General features: G+C 48.2%; 1 protein-coding gene across 1 annotated transcript in view; it reads right to left on the bottom strand.

Annotated features, from left to right (window-relative positions):
- Window positions 1–1165: 1165 nt before the first annotated feature.
- Nsg2 (neuronal vesicle trafficking associated 2) overlaps window positions 1166–19131 on the bottom strand; it is a 56840-nt gene continuing 38874 nt past the window's right edge. Inside the window, exons 4-5 of the mRNA XM_041676576.1 lie at window positions 5462–5572; window positions 1166–2985 (exon numbers count right to left, since the gene is read on the bottom strand). Of these exons, the coding sequence (XP_041532510.1) occupies window positions 2794–2985; window positions 5462–5572 (303 nt within the window). The 3' untranslated portion in view covers window positions 1166–2793. The remainder of the gene's footprint in view (window positions 2986–5461; window positions 5573–19131) is intronic.

Genomic DNA, 19131 nt, shown 5'->3' with positions numbered 1-19131 from the left:
GATCATGCGAGGCCTTCGTCATCGTATCAGGACCTCAGCACCATTATCAGTTCCTTGCTGTCAGGTCATGACTTCAACATCATGTCAGACTTCAGCTATCCTGCCAGTCTTTAGGTATCATGTGGGTACTTCAGCTTCACGTTAGGCCCTTGGTATGACACAAGGCATTATGTCAGACTCGTGGTGCCCTGTCAGGTTCTCAGTACCACGTTACAGCTTCAGCACCAGATACCACCTCAGCATCATTTCAGTTCCTGTAGGAAACTCACCAGCTTGTTAGGACCTCGACATAATATCAGGCTTCCAGTTTCATATAAAGACCTCAGCATCGTGCTGGACCCCAGCATCATATCAGGGACTCAGCATCATGTTACTGCATTAGTACCATGTGGACACAGAGCATCATTTTATGTCCTCAGTATACGACAGAACAGACCATCATGTGTGGACATCAGCGTGACATCTGGACATGCTGTCACTGTCAGAGCTCAGCGTCGTTTCAGGACCTTATTTCAGTAACCTATCAGGACGTCAGTATAGTGCTGTGACTTCGGTATCATGTCGTCAGCCACTCACCCCCGAGTCAGGCCTGCAGCATCCTTTTGGAAACTGAGCAGGTCCTCAGCATCATCTCAGAACTTCAGTATGTGATTGGGTAGCGAATACAGAGTCAGGCTCTTGCCAGCATGCTGGCTCCTTACTGGCATGTCGGAGCTTTAGTATGACGACACGGCTGTAACCTCAGGTCAGCTTTATGTAAGAATCTCAGCATCATGTCAAACCCTCTGCATCATCAGGATCTCTGTGTCATGTATCATGTCAGGCCTTCTGAGCCAATCAGAACAGCGGCAGCACACCATGACCTCAGCATTATCCGCCTCTTGGTGTTACATGCTCCGTATCATGTCACACTTCAGCATCCTATTAGCTCCTTAGAAACACATCTGGACCTCTGCCCGGTGAGGACCTAGTGCCATATGACACCATCATTAGGGTCTTAAGGCAATGGTTACTTTAAGGTGGAGATCCCCCAACCCGTGCCCCCTGTGCCTCCTCCCACCTAACAGGGCACTCTGCTCCTGGCCTCCCAATCCCCTCTCCTGTACCCCCAGCCTCTCCATCAGGCTCTGAGGAGAAGGAGAAGCTGTAAAGGACAGTCAAGACGCTCAGACACATCTATGTTTATTTTTTTTTTCCTGTCAGAAAATCTCAAGAATTACACCAAAAAATACTTCAGCCTCTGCTACCTACTGACAAAAATACACCACAAAATTATAAAGCGCTCTGTGGTTTTGCTAGGGACAATTTGTTGATCCGCTTCAGATGACGAATGAATTTACAGGTGACTCAAGGTGATGGGAGGACGGGCGGGGGGAGGGAGGAGGGAGGAGAAATCAGATGAGCCTGTTTGGCAGGATAGCTTGAGCTACGCTACTCCTGTTACCCAGCTGCTGTGTAAAATGATTTCAGCAATAAAGCAAGCCACAAAAAGCACTCTTACATGGCCTGTTGGAGAGGCACTGGGAAACAGAAACACATGTCAAATGAACAATTCTCCTGGCCAGTTCTGGTCCTCTTGGGCCTAGAGCCAGCACCTCCGCGGAAAAGGGCCTTCTTGGAATTCTCCTGAGAAGCAAGAGGCTCCGGCTAGCTTGCCCTGTGCCCTGGAATGGGAAGCCTAAGAATGCTGGCCACGCCCCTCCTGCTTCCCCCCAACCCCCATCGGTGTTTCTGGAACCCAGCTGGGGAGTTTGGGTGCACATCCTCTGTCAACACAACGAAGTGAACCGAAGACAGCCACCTTCTCCAGCTTCTTTTAGAAATGACCTGCCACCATTGCAGGCCCAATCTTCAGATTTCCTCCTGGCTGTCTCTTGGATTTCCTGGCTAGGCTCCCATGGTCGCTGCTGCTGTCACGAGCATGTTGGGAAAGAGCGAACATGTGAGACCTAGGTGCCTGAGCTTCTAGCTGGGCCCAGGGGCGACCCGCCTGTGTCCTTGCCACCCCTCTTCCTTTCTCTCCTTTTCCACCCCTGCCATCTTGAGAACACAGGCAGCGTCTAGGGATACACCTAGAAAAATAAAAGAAAGACAACATCTACCCATGTCTGTGTTTGCTGATTCACAACAGCTGCCCTGTGAGCTGCCCTGGGTGGAGCATGGATGCCTCCCCCGTGGCTTTGTGCTCCTCTTGCAAACTCACCACTAAGTGGTACTCTAGGCATTCCTGGTTTAGAAACGCCAGCGTCACCTTTCTCTCCAATTCAGCCTTCTCTGCCATGCTGTGCTCCTCTCCTGCAGACCACAGGCAAACCAAACGGCCCACTCTTTGCCACACAGATACTCAGTCACCCACACTGAAGCCACCGGTGCCTTGTCTAAGAAGCCCAGAGAGGCTGTGCTCTTTCCTGCTCTGCTGTGTCTTCCACACAGAGCCTGTTTCAGGTGCCTTTTATTCATTTTCTCTGGTTCCCCTTCCTGTCTCTAAATTATCCTAACAAAGAATAAGCGGGGGCGTTGAAAGTGTCTTACATGGGAACAATCAACACGAAACATGCCTTTGTACACGAGCCTGACTTGGGTACGAAGGAACAATACGAAAGGACAAAAGGAAAGATCGATTCAGACGACTCCAGTGCACAATATTTTCAGGGGGTTCTCCCCAGACCCCATCCTGCCCCGCCCCCACCCCGTACCCCAGCAGTACAGTGTTGTCTTGTAGCTTCAGCTTTGCCTAGCCAGTCGGGGGTTCCCCTCTCCACCCACCACCCCCATCCCGGCTGAGGCGGGCCTCTAATGGCCCTGGGTCTTGGGCGGCTTGGGCTCGTGGATGACGGCGGCTGCCGACAACCACGGCCCGATGGCCCGGGCAGTGCTCTGCTTGGCCACACTGTAGTGGCTGATGACTGTGTAGAAGCGGCTCCTGGAGCTGGGGTCCTGGGCTGAGTAGTAAGCGTCCAGCGAGGCCGGGATACAGCGCTTGTGCTGGGGAAGAAAGAGATACGAGTCAAGAGTAGCCGGGTGGGCTGCTGGCACCCACGGACCCACAGACCCACGGAGACACTGCTGCCCTGCACCGGAGTTTCAGGTTCATCCAGATGTCAGTCACACCACAAGAGACAGTGCTCCTGGGCTTGGCCTCAGCAGACCTTCCCCAATTATACCATTGCCGTCTTCAGAGCAGAGGAGATACACCTACTGGTACTGAGGTAAGATCAGACTCATCTGCTTGATGACCATACGGCAATAGTAGTTCTTGGTAGCACGACATCAGGTCCTCTTACCTGGTCCCAGTGCCTGTCTGGGCCACTGTCCAGAGATACTGACAATTTCCCGTCCTTTGTTTAATATATGCATTTCTTTTCTCTTATCAAGGTTGTTGGTTCCTAACATTAATATGAATTTGCATTATGCATTTGTATTATTCCACCATATATAGGATAATCATAAAATACTACCAGTTTTAGCACTCATAATGAATTGTGCATTGAACGGATGTTGCTATGTCTTAATGTCCTGGGCATTTTCAACTGTCTAATGGTACTAATGTGTACCTAGATAATTCTGTTTCTCGATCTAGCACAGTAGCCAATAAACTGCACAAAATGGTCACTGTTACAAAGTAGGCCTTGTTCCAGGCGGTTTTGGCCAACTGTAGGCCCGTGTAGAGTTCTGACAACCGATAGGTCAGATGCCCTTAAAGGCCCTCTGCCCTCATTATGGCTCCAGCCTTTGCAGGGTTCTCCTGTTGTCCCCACAGTGAGCCGAGGAGCAGCCACACAAGCTAGGGAGATTCTGCAGGCAGTGGCTATTTGAAATACTAGCTTTCTTGGCTGAGTCTCTCCACTTGATACAGAACTAGGTTCTTTGCTTAGCTTGTTTTCAATCTGCTGGGTTTGCTTTTTCTTATTTATTCATCAAACAAGTCAACAATTTATGTATTTTAAGGAAAATATACAGTGAGCTAATTCTGGATGATATTGCATCCCTCCTTGACTCCTTCCTCCTCTCTGAGTATCCATATTTGATATTTTAAATGTTTATCTTTTTAGAATTTAGAAATAAGCCTCTTTCACCTCCCCACTTCCACGCACAGGGAGAACTTTCTTCCTTTGTTTGCTAATATTATCTTGGAGGGGAATCGATGTCACGAAGCAGACAGCTTTTTCTCGCTGTCATACTTCTGAAGGGTCGCCTTGTGTGGAGAAAGCAGGGTCTGTTCAGCTGTCTCCGACGCTTGCTGTCACTGTCTCCGCTCCTTCAGAACCTCAGCTTTTATCCAACAGGAGCATCACTCCATGGAGACACACAGCGACATCAAAAGACACACACTCTCAAGTTGGAACGGCTCTCATTTGATCCCCCACTTTAGAACAGCTTCCTAGCTGTGAGGCATTGGGAAACCCTCTTAACTAAATACCCCCAATTTCTGTTACTTCTTATGGAAAACAGGGACAAAAATAATCCTATTTTCAGAACAGTTGTGTGACTTTGTAGAGATGATGTTTATGGAAATTTCTAGTAAATAGCCTGACAGAAAATAAGTACTCAGTAAACTGTGATTATAAAAATTAACACTGCCAGGCAGTGGTAAATCCCAGCACTTGGGAGGCAGAGGCAAATGGATCTCTGTGAGTTCGAGGCCAGACTGGTTTAAAAAGCGAGTTTCAGAACAGCCAGGACTGTCACACAGAGAAACCAAAAAAAAAAAAACAAAAAAAAAACAAAACAAAAAAAAAAAAAAAACCCACAAAAAAAACCACAAAAAAACCAACCAAAAAAAAAAAAAAAAAAAAACCAAAAACCAAACCAAGGAAAAAAATACATCACCTGCTTCCAATTTAAAACAGTTAACTTTATTGCAACTCATATGTATTGAATCTGTTACCCCATAGGCTTGCTTGCTTTATTTATTTATTTATTTATTTATTTATTTTTGTGCTAAACTATTTGACTGTTTGGGCATACATAATTCTCCAAAGGAATAAGAAGAGCCCTAGGTCACCCAACGCTTTGAAGGAAGGAGGGCAACTAAAACAATGGTCAGGAGGAAAAGGACCCAGAGGACCAAGGGTCTGGACACAGGCTGGGAGGAAAGCTCAGAAGCGCTCTGCCTCGTGTCTCTTCAGGGACACCCTGAGGTAAGGAATCAGCAAGGTGGTCAGAAGATCCACGTCAAGTGGAGCTTTCCGAAAACAGCGAGCCAGTGTCAAGTGTAGTGGGCATCCTTCACTGCTCATGCGCAGTCTGGAGGTGGTCCACTTCCTGACCTCGCTAGAGCGCTCTCGTGCCTGTCTGAGACTGATCCTTCAGGAAGCCATGATCACTCCTTTTCAGCTGTGTTTCAGTCCTTGGGGAGAGTGCTATACCCAAATATGGCCACCAGGGAAGAGACGACTTTGCTAATGTCTCCGGCTATTGCCAATCACCTAGGGCTGCGCACCTGCCCCAAGCCCCTTACCTTATAGACAAATCCCTCAGGACAGCTGTGGTCATAGGTGAAGGCTTTGTAAACCACCAGGAACACAATGCAGGCGAGAAAAGCAAGGGCCAGGCTGACAAGAATGGTGACCTGAAAGAAGACAGAACTGAGCGTCACACAGACTCAGCGCATGCGCCTTCAGGCCACACATGCAGCCTTCGGCACCTGGAGTCAAGAGGCTGGCTGGTACGTTGGGAAGGGGAGGGGCCAAGGACCCAGGGAATTGAATATGTCTTGGCTTTGTCACTAATTAGAATGTAACATGGCCCTGTGAAAACTTGCCCTTCAGGAGCTTCAGATTCTCCGTCCTAGGAGAATCCAGGAAGTTCTTTCTTAACTCTACATATGCTTTCCCGCTACTCTTCCTGTTAACACGAGGGTGGGGGCGTGGTTAGCCATCACATCCTGGGCTTCCTGCTTTCCTTCACCACCCCACCCCTATCGTCAGCACGGTGTTCTAATGTCAGGCACCAGTTGCTGGCTTTGCCTCTGCTTGGACCCCTGGCACCATCTTGAATGCCCCCCCATCCACAGTTCTCCCACTCCAACTTTCTTCCCACTGCCGGAAACGGCAGCTCCACATGGTCAGTAGTGAACACACACCTTCCCTTCACACTTAACTATGTCCCCCTATATTGCACATCAGCTCATCAGGAAAATCCGCCTTGACATGAACTCACAACCTGACCCCTTTTGACTGCTTCAGTCATTCCCGGAGTGTCTGAAGCCATGCCTCCTCTCCCCGGCAGTACTGACGCAGCCTTTAAAACTGTAAAGGCTGCCGGGCGGTGGTGGCGCACGCCTTTAATCCCAGCACTCGGGAGGCAGAGGCAGGCGGATCTGTGTGAGTTCGAGACCAGCCTGGTCTACAAGAGCTAGTTCCAGGACAGGCTCCAAAACCACAGAGAAACCCTGTCTCGAAAAAAACAAAAAACAAAACAAAAAAAAAAACAAAAAAAAAAAACAAACTGTAAAGGCTTTCTATAGCATGGTTGACACAGCTATAAGAAGACTTGGAAATTTTAAGTTTTTCTACCCCCAAAAGCATGTGATCATCACCAAACAACCAGCTCAGTGTAAAGAATTGACTCCTGGCGGTGAGCAACAAGCGAGTGTTTGTTTAGTACCTGCCATGCCAAACCGAAGCAACGCCAGGACTTATTGGAAAGGAGTAAATGGTTAATTACAAGCTCACACTGTGTCCATAACACTGCATATGTACAAAAGGAAAGGTACTCTCCCCCGTGATACTGGGGTCTGCCGAGTTCTTGTCAAAATTTGGGAGTGTGTATTATTTTTAAATGCTAGCCAATTGAATCAGTTGGCCTAGAAATTGGGCACAGTTCCTCCCAGGAAGAGAAAGTTCCTTTTGATCCAGGAGAAAATTAAATCAATGTGTTTTTTCTGGGGGGGGGGTCCTCAATTCCACATTTCACTCTAAGATATGGGGACAACTGTAGGAGGAGACAGGAATCTGCGATGCTCCAATTGAGGGGAGTTGCCTGAAGACCCCTTTAAATACCGGATGGGAGGAGTTTGGAAGGGGAAAGACAGTGAGGAGAGAATCAGGCCGAATCCTTGGGTGAACACAGTCCACAAGAGATTTCTCCACTCGCATGGGTGTGAAATCCCATTTTAAGTTATTGTGGAAGCATTGTGCTCTCTGGCTACTCTTTCCGTTACCCAAGGCCTCTGCTGAAGCCTATTGCGCACACGCCAGCCTCCAAGGCAGGGTTAGGCTGACTGTGCAGGAGGATGAGATCTGACTCGGGTCCTTCAGAAGGGCATGGAGCTGAAAAGCCGCAGAAGCCCATGGAAACGGAACTTGGAGAGATGCTATGCTCCCCCAAATTAATATTAATTTATTAGGAAAGCAGGTCACCCAGGATCACCACTCACCAGTCCCAAGAACTCAAAAGCGCTGGCCAGAGAGTGTCTGCATTACAGATGTAAAGAAACTAAAAAATTTACAGATTGTCCAAGACTCGAAAGACAGAAACAGTTCAGAATAACCAAATATCATCTTATCAGCCTCCCATATTTAATGATTTCACATTAATGGGTTCAATTAACTAGAGACCAAAAAATTTGTGGAAAAGTAAAATTTTCTGTACTGAACACACCAGCCTTTTTTTTTAAGATCATGATCCCCATATAAGGCTATATGGCAATTAGTAACATGGATTTATATTGGACTACTTTATAAGAACTTCAGAGGAGAGCTAACACCCACAGAAGATGAACAAAGGTCATATGCAAATGCACGGGAGGGAATCGCACATCAGAGGAGTTTGGTACCCCAGGGGGTCCTGTGTCCAGGCACCCCGATCTTGATAGATGATGTGTATTCACATAACACCACTCAGTCATAAGAGGAATAAAATACGTGTTGACAGATGTAGACAGACCTCAAAACCATCACACCGAATGAAAGAAGTCATATCTAAAAGGTCACCATGAAATACTGAGAATAGATTAAACTGTAGCGATAGAAAACACATTGCCAGGGGCTTGCACACACACGTGTTGGTGGGGGGTAGTGGGGAATGACTGATAATGGATACCAGGTTCCTTCTAAGTGATGAAAATGTTTTGAAATTAGACAAGGATGATGGTCACAGTGCTGTAAATATTCTAAATGTCATTGAATAGTTTGTTTTAAAGTGACTAATTTTACAGTGTAGAAATTTTTACTTCGGGTTTGAAATGCTAAAACTAAGGGAGCATGCAGACTCCGGGGTGGGAGCCATTCCTGTACGTGGTGACTCCATCAGAGAGCTCTAAAATGCTGCTAGCATCCCCGCAGGCCCAGCTAAGAGGGCTGCCCACGTTCTGGATGCAAAGAGTTATCTGTGCAGTATCTTTGGCAACCACATGGCTGGGGATGTCATGCATGCAAAGGAGAGAACAATGGTCCACAGGCCCACCTAGCCAATATCAGCGGTCACAGGCAGCTCAAGGGGGCCCTGGGAAATTCCCCCATCCCAGTAACCACGTGTGATCTCAGCCTCTGACTGAACTGAGCCCGAGCCTTCTGGCAAACCTAGCAGCAGGGCAAAATGTCTAAAGACAGTCACGGTCCCAGGGAACATACGTTTGGGGTGGGTGCTCCCACCCCAGGGGTCTCTAGCAGGTTAGAGAAGGGTGCCCAGCCTGCTCACCCAGGGTTAGCCTCCCCAGACATGGAAGGGCTCTCCCATTCCTAACCTTCTGAGAGAAGCAGGTGAGATTCACCAAGGTCACCGAGGCTTTCAGAAAATGCCACCAGGAAAAGAGGAGGGAGGAAGGAAGGAGGTGGTTTCAAGTCTACTGCTAGAAGCATCTGAGGGACCTGAGGATGCTAACATCCAGGTTTCCCTGTCCTGTTGCAGGCAACTTAATGGACAAGGAGCGAATGGGCCCAGGACATGGGCCCAGTTTTCAACCTTCCAGTGGACTGTAAGGTACACCCGTGGGAAGATTGGCCCCTCCTGTAAGCTGTTTGGATTTGGATCTCAAGCTGGCTGCACATGTTATCATCATGTGGCAAGTGTTTTAAAAAAGCCCCATCTCCTGGCTCCACCTGGGTAATGACCTCAGAATCTCTGGGGTAGAGTCCAGGCTATAGGATGTCTGAAGTCCCCAGCTCCTTAGAGCAGGCAGGGAGAAGGGCATTGTGTGTAGAGCTTGGATAGGGCGGCTTGTGGGAATGCTGAGTGGAGGCTGGGGAGTAGCCTGGTTGTGTGTGATTCTGCCCATCAGGCTAGCTCGGGTTGGGGTAAATGGAGGATGTGCTGTCTGAAAGCCTTCGCTCTTCTCCTGAAGTTTGGTAGGGATTTCTCTGTGACTGAGGCTGCCAGCACAGAGGGCTCTGGGACTAACCTGCGGTAGGGGATGTGACATTATGGATGTGACATTATGGGCAACTGCAGAGAACACCAAGTGGGAGGGCAGAAGGCTCTAAGTAGAGGACCGTGCATTTCCCAGAGGGCAGCTGGAGAAGGTCGAGGCCGTCCTGGATGCAGGGTAGGTTTGACTCAGAGGAGGCAAAGAAGGAAGAGGCCTGGAGCGGAGGGGTGGGGAGTGGACATACTCAGCACGGAGCCTTAACTCAAGGGTGGCAGGGAACTATTGACAGTTTTACTCAGGCAAGTGACTGGATCAAGATTAGCCTTTGGCAGGACGCTGGGGCAGGGCTGGAAACAGGGGGGGGGGGCAGTGAGAAGGCTGGTCATAGGGGAGATCTCAAATGTTGTAGTAGCCTGGGCAGTAGAGTGGAATGACCCAGAGACTTGCTTAGCAGCTAGGGATTTCTGACTTGGCTTGCAGTGAGAGTTTCAGGCACATAGAGACCTGGTTGCCCTGGGCCAACCTCTCCCTTTCTAGAAGATCTGTGGAATTCAGAGGCCTCCAGAACCTGGAGCCTGTAGCTAAGTCCCCCCATGGAAAGGTGAGCCTCGGCCTGCAGGGAAGGACCTTCTGTTTCTCCACACACCATCATGCCCTGAGCATAGAAACTGGGCTCCATGTCAGGATTTACCGACTTACTTATGGCCCCTGGTTCCTGGAATTGAACGATCTGGGACTAGCAGTGAATTACACTTTTCTTGCGCTAGATTCAGCGCGTTGTGTGACGTGATCATCACCACCTGCCAACACCTGTCCCTCTCTTCTGTTCATTTCCTCACTCCCTGACTTCCTCATCACAAACAGACTTCGGCTCTGAGCCAAACGCCATGAGGCAGGCAGGCTACTAGGACAGTGCAGCGAGCAGTCAGGTATCAGCTCAGCCCCTGACTGAATAACCTCACAGCATGCCACAGGGCAGGGTGTGGGGCCGAGCAAATGGAGGACAGGGGTAGGCTGGAAGGAGCCAGACACTGTGATTCTGGGCAGAGCATTCCAGACTGCCCAGAGCGTCTGCAAAGAGCTTGGGGGCCCAGAGGGCCTTTTGCTGAGGTGACAGGGACCAGGGCCATGATGCCCTGGAGGCCCATGCCATCCCAGCCAGGACAAAGCACCACTCTGAGACTTTCCACAGATCTCCGGCCCCTCCCCCACCCACTGGCCAGAGTCAGACACCCAGTCTCCCAGCTGCTTCCTTGCAGAAAAGAGCCCTTCCACCATTATGTGTGCTCAGCAGAGCGGACAAGGCCCTGACACAACCTGCCTCCTTTCCTCTGCCTGGTCACCAGTTCTTACCTCCAAACTCACTAACTTCTCAATCTATCCTAGACGCCCCAGATCAAGGAGAACCCATCCATCCCCCAATCTCCCCTCAAGTTCTCAGGCAGCACTAGCCCCTCCCCATCCACTCCTCCTCTCTGAGATGCTTCTGTATCAGAAAGAATCTGTCCGTCTGTTGTCCCCCTTGGGAGGCAGCGTGGGTCAGCTCTCACTCCCGGAGTTGGGTTCTGTTTGATTGATGGCCCCTGAGGTAGAAGCTACTGGATCTTTCAGACCAGACTAGGCACAGAGAGGTCATGCGCTTTCCCCAAGGACGCACAGCTCACTGGGCAGTGTACTCCCAGGAGCTGAACTATGTATGGGACGTGCCACCTGGGTGCTGGTCTGCTCTGCTCCTCAGAAAGTGTGGCCTGAGCACGTGTTCATCTACTGCATGCTGGCTTGAAGCTCAGGTCAGAGGCTAGTTCTGCACCCCGGGGCAGACGGTGCTAAATGTGCAGACGAGGGTCTTGTCCTGTGGGCTCCAGCTTTGATCCCCGTGGAAACTTTCCTTCTCCACAAGAGGAGGTGCAGGGGTCAGTTAGGGCGCACGTGAATCCCTGGAGCAGGGAGGGGACTGGACCCTGAAATGCATGCCCACATCTTCTGCCATAAATGGTACCTTGTTTGGAAGGATGGGCATGGCAGGTCTTGAGGTGAGATCCTTGTGGCTAACCCAGGTGGGTATTACAGTCCAGGAAACATTGCTTTATCGAAGAAACATAGTCTATAGGGCATTTTCTTAACTAGTGATGGGTGGGGAGGGCCTTGTGGCTAACCCAGGTGGGTATTACAGTCCAGGAAACATGGCTTTATTGGAGACACATATCAAGAGAAACATGCAGAAAGGAATGGGAGGCCCTGGAGGGAGCCCCAGGAGCTAGGCCAGGTAGAGGGAAGACTTTTTGAGGACTGTGCTAGCTAGCTTCATGTTAACTTGAAACAGGTTAGAGTCACTAGGGAAAAGGGAGCCTTAATTAAGAAAGTGCCTCCGTAAGATCGGGCTGCAGGCAAAAGTCTATCGGGCATTTTCTTAAATAGTGCTGGATAGGGGAGGGCCCAGCCCAGCCCATTGTGGGTGCTGTCATTCCTGAGCTGGTGGTCCTAGGCTCTGTAAGAGAAAAGGCTGAGCAAGCCATGAGGAGCAGGTCAGTAAGCAGCACCCCTCAATGGCCCCTTCGCCTGGTCCTGCCTCCAGGGTCCTGCCCTGACTTCTTTCAGGGAAATGTGGAAGTGTAAGCCAAATGACCGTTTTCTGCATTCAGTTGCTTTGATCATGGCGTTTCATCACAGCAATAGTAACCCTGACTAAGACAGGGTCTAGCCACATGTTGGTTTTGAACTTCTGGCTTCTGTAACTGTGAGAGAATGAAGCTCTGCTGCGTTAAACCACAGGGTTTATGGCCCATTTATCAGGACAGCTCCAGGGAACTAATAGTGTCCTCCAGTAGTGCCCAGCATGGGAACTACAAAAGCTTTTCCTCCACACCACCCGCCAAGCTCCTCACTACTTCAAAAGACCCAGATACTCAGGAGGACGGCGGTTTGTCACCATGTATGGTGTGCCATGTCATTCTCCTCATCCCCACCCCCATCCTCACACTCTTAAGCCTTGAGGCCCAACATAATACACATCACCTTCTCTTGCTATGTGTGTGTGGTGTGTGTGTGGTGTACTGTAAGCATCCTGACATCACTTCACAATCCAGTTCCTTGTGACACAATTCTGTACTGTGTGTGTGTGTGTGTGTGTGTGTGTGAGAGAGAGAGAGACAGAGAGAGAGAGACAGAGAGACAGAGAGAGAGACAGAGAGACCCAGACTCCTCAGTCCCCTCTCTACAGCCCCAGCTTCCAGCTCCGGATCTGGCTCCATGGAGAGGACGTATCATGTGCACAGCACATTCCCCACCTTACAGCTGTGTCCTTGCTTTTGGCACAAAGCCCTCTCTGCTGTGGCGTCTCACATCCCCTCTGTCTGTCATCTGTCTGTCTGTTTGTTAGCAGAGTCTCCCCATGTAGCTTCAGTTGACCCAAAATTTACATTGGACTCTGGCTCAGTCCCTCTCCAATTCCAAGCCTGTTAGTAAGAGAAAAACCCAGAGTTTCTGGAGTTTCTGTCTCATGTCAAGAGCCATGATATGGGACAGAAAGAAATATGAGTTTAGAAAACATCTTTGCTTTTCTTCATATCTATCATATTTTTCATTGAATATATCTATCATGCCTTTCATTGAATATATATGCATGTCTATATATGTCTATATGATTAATGTTTAAGTTTTTCACAATGAACAATGAGTTTTTCCTGAAGTGACATTTGAAGTTTCCAGGAAGAAGATGGGGCCCCACAACAACAACTCTACCTGGTTGATATGACGTCATGATACTGATAGCGCTACTACAAGACCTGTTTTGGATACCAGCTGCACAAGACGATCCCAACTTGGTTAGCTGAAATGGTGCACATCTTGTACAACATTCTGGCCAGACCTCCACAAAATACTCAGAGACTATTTGCAATTTTAAAAGACATTGATCTTGAAATTTAACCATCATTTTACTTTCACAGGATCCCCCAGAAAGAACGTCGCCCCCATGACAGCTGGAAGTAATTCTAGAGGACGACGTCCCCTCTCCCAGTAAAGTTTACCCCTGGGTTTAGGGACATCATTTAGGGGTTGGGAGGTTGGGGGAGGAATTTTATAAGCTCAAGGATCATTTTGAAAAAAAAAAAAAGAGGGAATGATGGGATAATAGATTTATAATTGTGAGTTACTGCTTTTAGACAAATATATTGGTATCAATTCTTGTATATTGAAACAAAGTTAAATTATATGGACTTATTGTATGCATGCATGTTTCTATGTCTGTTTAAAACATTTTTATGTATTGACATATATTGTATTGATATATATATTGTATATATTTACCATATTGCAATGTACATTTCTACCTCTGATTAAGATACTTATATAATGTTTGTGTATTGATGTATATTTGCTATATTGCAATGTATATTTGTACAGTGTTTATATTTGGAGGTCATTATCCTCATTTGTTACACAGTTGTTTATTGTCTTAGTCTTTAAGTTAGATAGATATTGAGAATTATATAAATAAATAGTCATCTAAGTTTGTCATTTATAATCAGACTAATCAGGTTCTTTAGATATATAGAGATTATACTCAGTATAGATAGATAATCTTCAACCCCTTCAAAGAGCTGTAGAAAATGGCCTTTAATCTAACTCAGAGTTTCGTGATAGTGAGACACAATTGCTCCTGGCAACACCGCTCTATTCCCGAGAGAATGTTGAGCACCAAAGACACTCCACCTGGAGCCTTTCTATTTGGCAGAACTGGCCTTTGGGCAAAGAAATGCCCATACCTCAACCACTGACACAGATACAGAGCGTGCATCAATGGATAAAACAGGACTGTCATATCCTGCCAAGACAGGGTAAGATAGTTTTGAAAAGTTCCTTGCCTTTAATAATGGTATGTCAGTTATGTTAGGGCTTAGCCAAAATTGGTTGACTCAACATTGTAAACGAGACTTTGGGTGATTGCCCAGGTAGTCAGTTGTCTCTGTCAATTGTTGCACATTTTGGATATATCTCGTTTGTTGAGTAGTGTTTATTCCCTTCTCAGATCTTTGACTGAGTTGAAGATTATATAATTGTAGTTACTCTTTACATTATTTGGACTCCTTGAGATAGAATGTTTAGCAAAGCTTTTGTTCTCAATATTGTTTGTTATATTTATTATTTGTTGTTATTGTATGTAGCTGTATTTGGTTTAGTTCCGTCTTATTTAGACAAAAAGGGGAGATGTAGGGATAAGTCCCGCCCCTTAGGGGGCGTGTTCGCCTTGGGCTAATGTCTGCCTATAAATTTGGCGAGCAAGCTCCGAGCGCTCGCTTCTGCTTTCCTGGTCTCCGCTGGAACGGTGGTTCTGTAAGTCTATTTCTACATTAAAACTATATATATTTTTACAATCTGTCTGCATTCGTTTACGCCGCTACAACTGGAAACAACCCTTGTGGCAACAGAAGCTCTCATTGGGGAAACTAAATTTTGTGGTGACACAAAACCAGAGTTGCCCAATACGTGTGACGTGTACATGGCGGCTGCCCACAGAAGAGATGGAATTGTGGCACCTGGTGCCTTCTCCCTGGATTGGCCCTGAGGTCTGACAACAGTGGAACAGGAAGGGGGCTCAGAGCCTCTGCGAGGCCACCGAGACAGTTCTGGCTTCCTCAGCACTCTCTTTGGTACCAGGCAGAACAGAGAACACAAGATTCTTTGAAGCCGGGTCATTTAGATGGAAGCCCCAGAGCTGTCTGCACCTGGGTGGCTCTCCTGCTTCTTGGGGACCTCAGTTTTCTTCTTGGCTGAGGGTGGTATTGTTGGCATCCTCGTAGTGACTGAGCCCTTGGGTAAGCCTGGGTCAGGGTAGACGTTCAGTGTCTCACAGAAATGACCTCGGCACATGGGCCAGCTCTGTACCCATTTTACAGATTTGTGTCAGAGGCAGACAAAATGACTTGTCATATGCAACTGTCTTCTTGTTCCTCTTCAGCATCCTACACAAAGCAGAGATTCTGGTGGTTTCTTTTCTCTCATCCCATTTGACACACTGTGGTCCCTCAGGGTTTCTTGAGGGGAGGACACATTAACCTTTCTTGCTAATTCCAGGCTACCTGAGAACCCTTGACTTCTCATGTAAGATGGCTCTAAGATGTTACATTAATCTATACTAAGTGCCCTGATACAAACAACATGGGATCGTGGGAGAGGAAAAGCCATGAGAGGGAAGGAACCAGCTCAGCTCCAGGAAATTCTATTCCTTCTGGCCTGGGCCCCACCAGGCCTGAATGTGACTCAGTGGCTTCTTTAACACCAGGACCCAGGATGTGGCACCGTCACCACCCTGTGTGCTCTTGTTTCCTTCAAGGGCAGGGCCAGCTTCTCTCTGAGCTTCCTTGAGGCATGGGGTCCCTTGAGGACTCTCTGGTGGTTCCTGTCCTCTCTGGCTCTTCTGTCTCCCCTGCCTAGCCCATTCTTCCCAGGGCCGCCGAGGGCTCTTCCTAACTGACCCTTCTGAACACTGTGGAAATGCTGAAAACCTTCCTCTCACGTCTCACCCCCAGGGCCTGCCATCTTGTGGAAGTGGGTCAGGTGGAGTGCCGGGTTCCCGCCTGTAGGTTCTGACAGCCTCCATCCCACCCCACCCCTGGAAATCAGCCTAGTCCACATAGACCCTGGCAGTCTGGAAGCAAGTTACCCAGAGCTGTCAATAGTTTGTGATTGTCAGAATACTTTTTCTCGTCTCGAAAGAGAAGAGGAGAGGGCTATTGTTCAGTGTCTGTGAGGAGCTGGTTCCAGAACCTTTGTGGGTCTTGTCACTATGCCCGTCTCTGGCCGTACTGTTCTTTACGGCCAGTCATGTGGAGGATGAGGGATTGACCTCCCAAATAGGTGGCTAGGTTTCTTCTCTACAGAAATATTAAGACCCATGACCCCAACCCTGACCGATGAGACAAGAAGAATAGGAAGAGATGTCAATGGGGCTCGGAAAGCAGAAAGGGAAGATGGAGGGAGGGCTGAGACCCTGTGTTCTGTCTGAAAGCACAGGGCCTCCGAGAAAGCCTTGCTTACCATCTTCGGGGCACCGAGAAGTGAAACACATCAGAGGACTAGTTATGATGTGTGTGCCTGGCTGTAGCTTATCACCGTCAAAGGCTAAAATCAAAATCACCAGAAGAGTAAGAACCCATGGCCAAGTCTAGCCAGGCGCAATCTCCCAAAGCTCTCCTGGTGGGGCCACACAAGGTGTGCTTCATCCCCACCGAAACTTTGTTGTTGTTTTTATTTGCCTGCATGTAGGAGAGTTACAGACAGGTGTGAACTGCCATGGGGGTTCTGGGAGTTGAACCTGCATCTTCTACAAGAGCAGTAAGTGCTCTTAACCACAGACCCATCTCTCCAGGATGCATTCCAACATTACAGCATGTCACATGTCTCATTAGAGACTTGGTGCCTGGGGATTTGTGCTGGGTGCTCATCATGACGTCACCCTCAGCTGAGCACCTCCCTGAGTTTTAGACTGCCAGATGGAAGGCAGGTGTGCAGCACACACTGTATTGTGTGTAAATCGAGGCACAAAGAGGCCCCCATTGGTTCTGGGAATGGTGGATGACTCTTAAAATCTAAGTTCCCAGAGGCTAAACTTAACAAACATCTCTCTCCAAGGGGGAGGGGGTGCTCTATCTTACTCTATGAGTGCTTTTTTTATACAAACTGCTTCCCACGCACCACCCCAGTGTGTGTGTGTGTGTGTGTGTGTGTGTGTGTGCGCGCGCGCGCGCGTGTGTGCGTGTGTGTGTCTGTCTGTCTGTCTGTTTGGGGCATGTAGAAAAGGAGATATAAGGACCTAGAAGATTCAGCAGGGAGTTTCTCCACCTCACAGAAAGGGCCAATAGTATGGAGCAGAAGTGTGTCTCCCTTCTGACTAGTTTTATGTCTATGTGACTCAAGCTGGAGACATTAGAGAGAAGAGAGCCTCATTGGAGAAAATGAGATCCAGCTGTAGGTAATCCTCGGGACATTTTCTTAATTGGTGATTGATGGGGGAGAGCTGGGTTGGTGATGCTGGGTTCTATAAGGAAACAGGCCGAGCAAGCATGAGGAGCAAGCAAGTAAGCAGCACCCCTCTACGACCTCTACTGTATGAGCCTCAGCTTCTGGGTTTCTGCCTGGTTTAAGTTCCTGTTCTGACTTCCTTTGATGATAAACTGTGATGGGGAAGAATAAATTAAATAAGCCCTTTCCTCCCCCAATTCTTTGGTCATGGTGTTTCACCACAGCAATCTTAATCTTAACTAGGACACCTCTGTGTCCACAGAGTCCTGTTGCCAATGCTGACTACCTTGTAGACAGGAATGGCTGCTTACCATTCTGGGAATTAAATGGACATGTGCTCCAGCCTTGCTGGCTCTGGAGCCTCCACCGACTTGCCTAACAACCCTGCAGTTCTGTTTGTTAGGATTTGGAACGGAAACTAAATCTCCAAATCAATTTTGCCAACCCGATTTTTTAAAAATCAAATTTTCTGCCAAGAAAGGGGATTGAAGAATGAAAGCGGCTGAAATAAAAGAAGGTATTTGGACTGCAGAAATTGTTCTCATCCGTGGAGAGGAGAACAGTGGCTGCACGGGACCAGCAAGATGGCTGGGTGCAGGAAGACAACCGTGCACCTCCACAAGAGGACAAGCGCTCACACTTGCACAAGCGCTGAAAGATGAGCCCAGACCTTAAAGGCCACCTGCCTGGCTTTGGCATGAAATGGTGCCTGCTCAAAAGTGGCATCTAAGGGAATACATCAGAATGATCTCTGTAGGATATAAAGGACAGAAATGCCAGCCCTAAAATGACGAGACAGGTCTGGAGTAAGTATCTAGGGGAAGATCCTGTCCACTGCCCATCAGTCTGTCACGTCTTCAGTTGGAGCCACTTCCTGAGCAGGGAATTGGCTTTGTGTCCCTCCCCAAGATTCCATTGGCAAGGTTTAGGGCACCATTATAAATTATTAAGCATGATAAAGGTTTTTTTTCAGTTTTATTTATTTTTTTACACGTGTGTGTGTTTGTTTGTTACATGTTCTGTGTGCAGGTGCCCACTGAAGCCAGAAGAGGGTGTTGGAACCTTGGGACGGCTATAAAAGGTGGTTTGTGGGATGTACACTCTGGGTGCTGGGAACTGAACCTGAACCCTTTGCAAGAATGGAGAATGAATGCTCTCAACCGCAGAGCCGTCTCTCCAGCCCTGAGAGGCAACTGTTTAATGATTCGTAAGTCTGTCATATCAGGTAAGCCCTAGCATTTCTCCCAAACCAAATTACTATGTCATCATGATGTTTGACCAGCTTCCCACAGAGCCCCCATCAAACCCATTACAGAAGATCTCTCTCTGGGGCCCCGGTGAAATCTGCTAAGTAAATTGCCTTTTGAAGGTAGAAGAAAATGAAACATCTGTGGCCCTCAGACTTCACACAAGCAATGCTTGGAGGATCTCTTTCAGAACTCAGGGGGAAATTCCTCATGGGCGGAGAATGGCGTGAAAGTGTGGCCCCACGGCACAGGACCAGGAATTCATGAATATTTGTGGCATCCTTGAAAGGGAAAAGACACTGTTTAGATTGGAGCGTTCCAAAGCAACCACTCATTCCCCAATGTAATGTGCTATTGGCATAATGATTACAAAGGGGGCAGGGATGGCCCTCTGCAGCTCGGAGAGAAATCTCTGGCTTTCTAAAGAAGTTTTCATCTTAAAAGCTAAAGCTATAATTTAGCCCGGGTCAGGGGATATTGAGAGTTGTGGCGGAGACCCTCTTACAGGCGAGAGAAGCTGAGGGGCCTTAATTCACACAACGGTGTCTGTCT

The sequence above is a fragment of the Microtus oregoni genome, unplaced genomic scaffold (genome assembly GCF_018167655.1).
Source record: "Microtus oregoni isolate MIOR12 unplaced genomic scaffold, Mior012 000027F_ref0000203, whole genome shotgun sequence".
NCBI classification, from domain to species: Eukaryota; Metazoa; Chordata; class Mammalia; order Rodentia; family Cricetidae; genus Microtus; species Microtus oregoni.
Note: the sequence above shows the minus strand (reverse complement) of the source record. Positions and strands in the feature narration are given on the sequence as shown.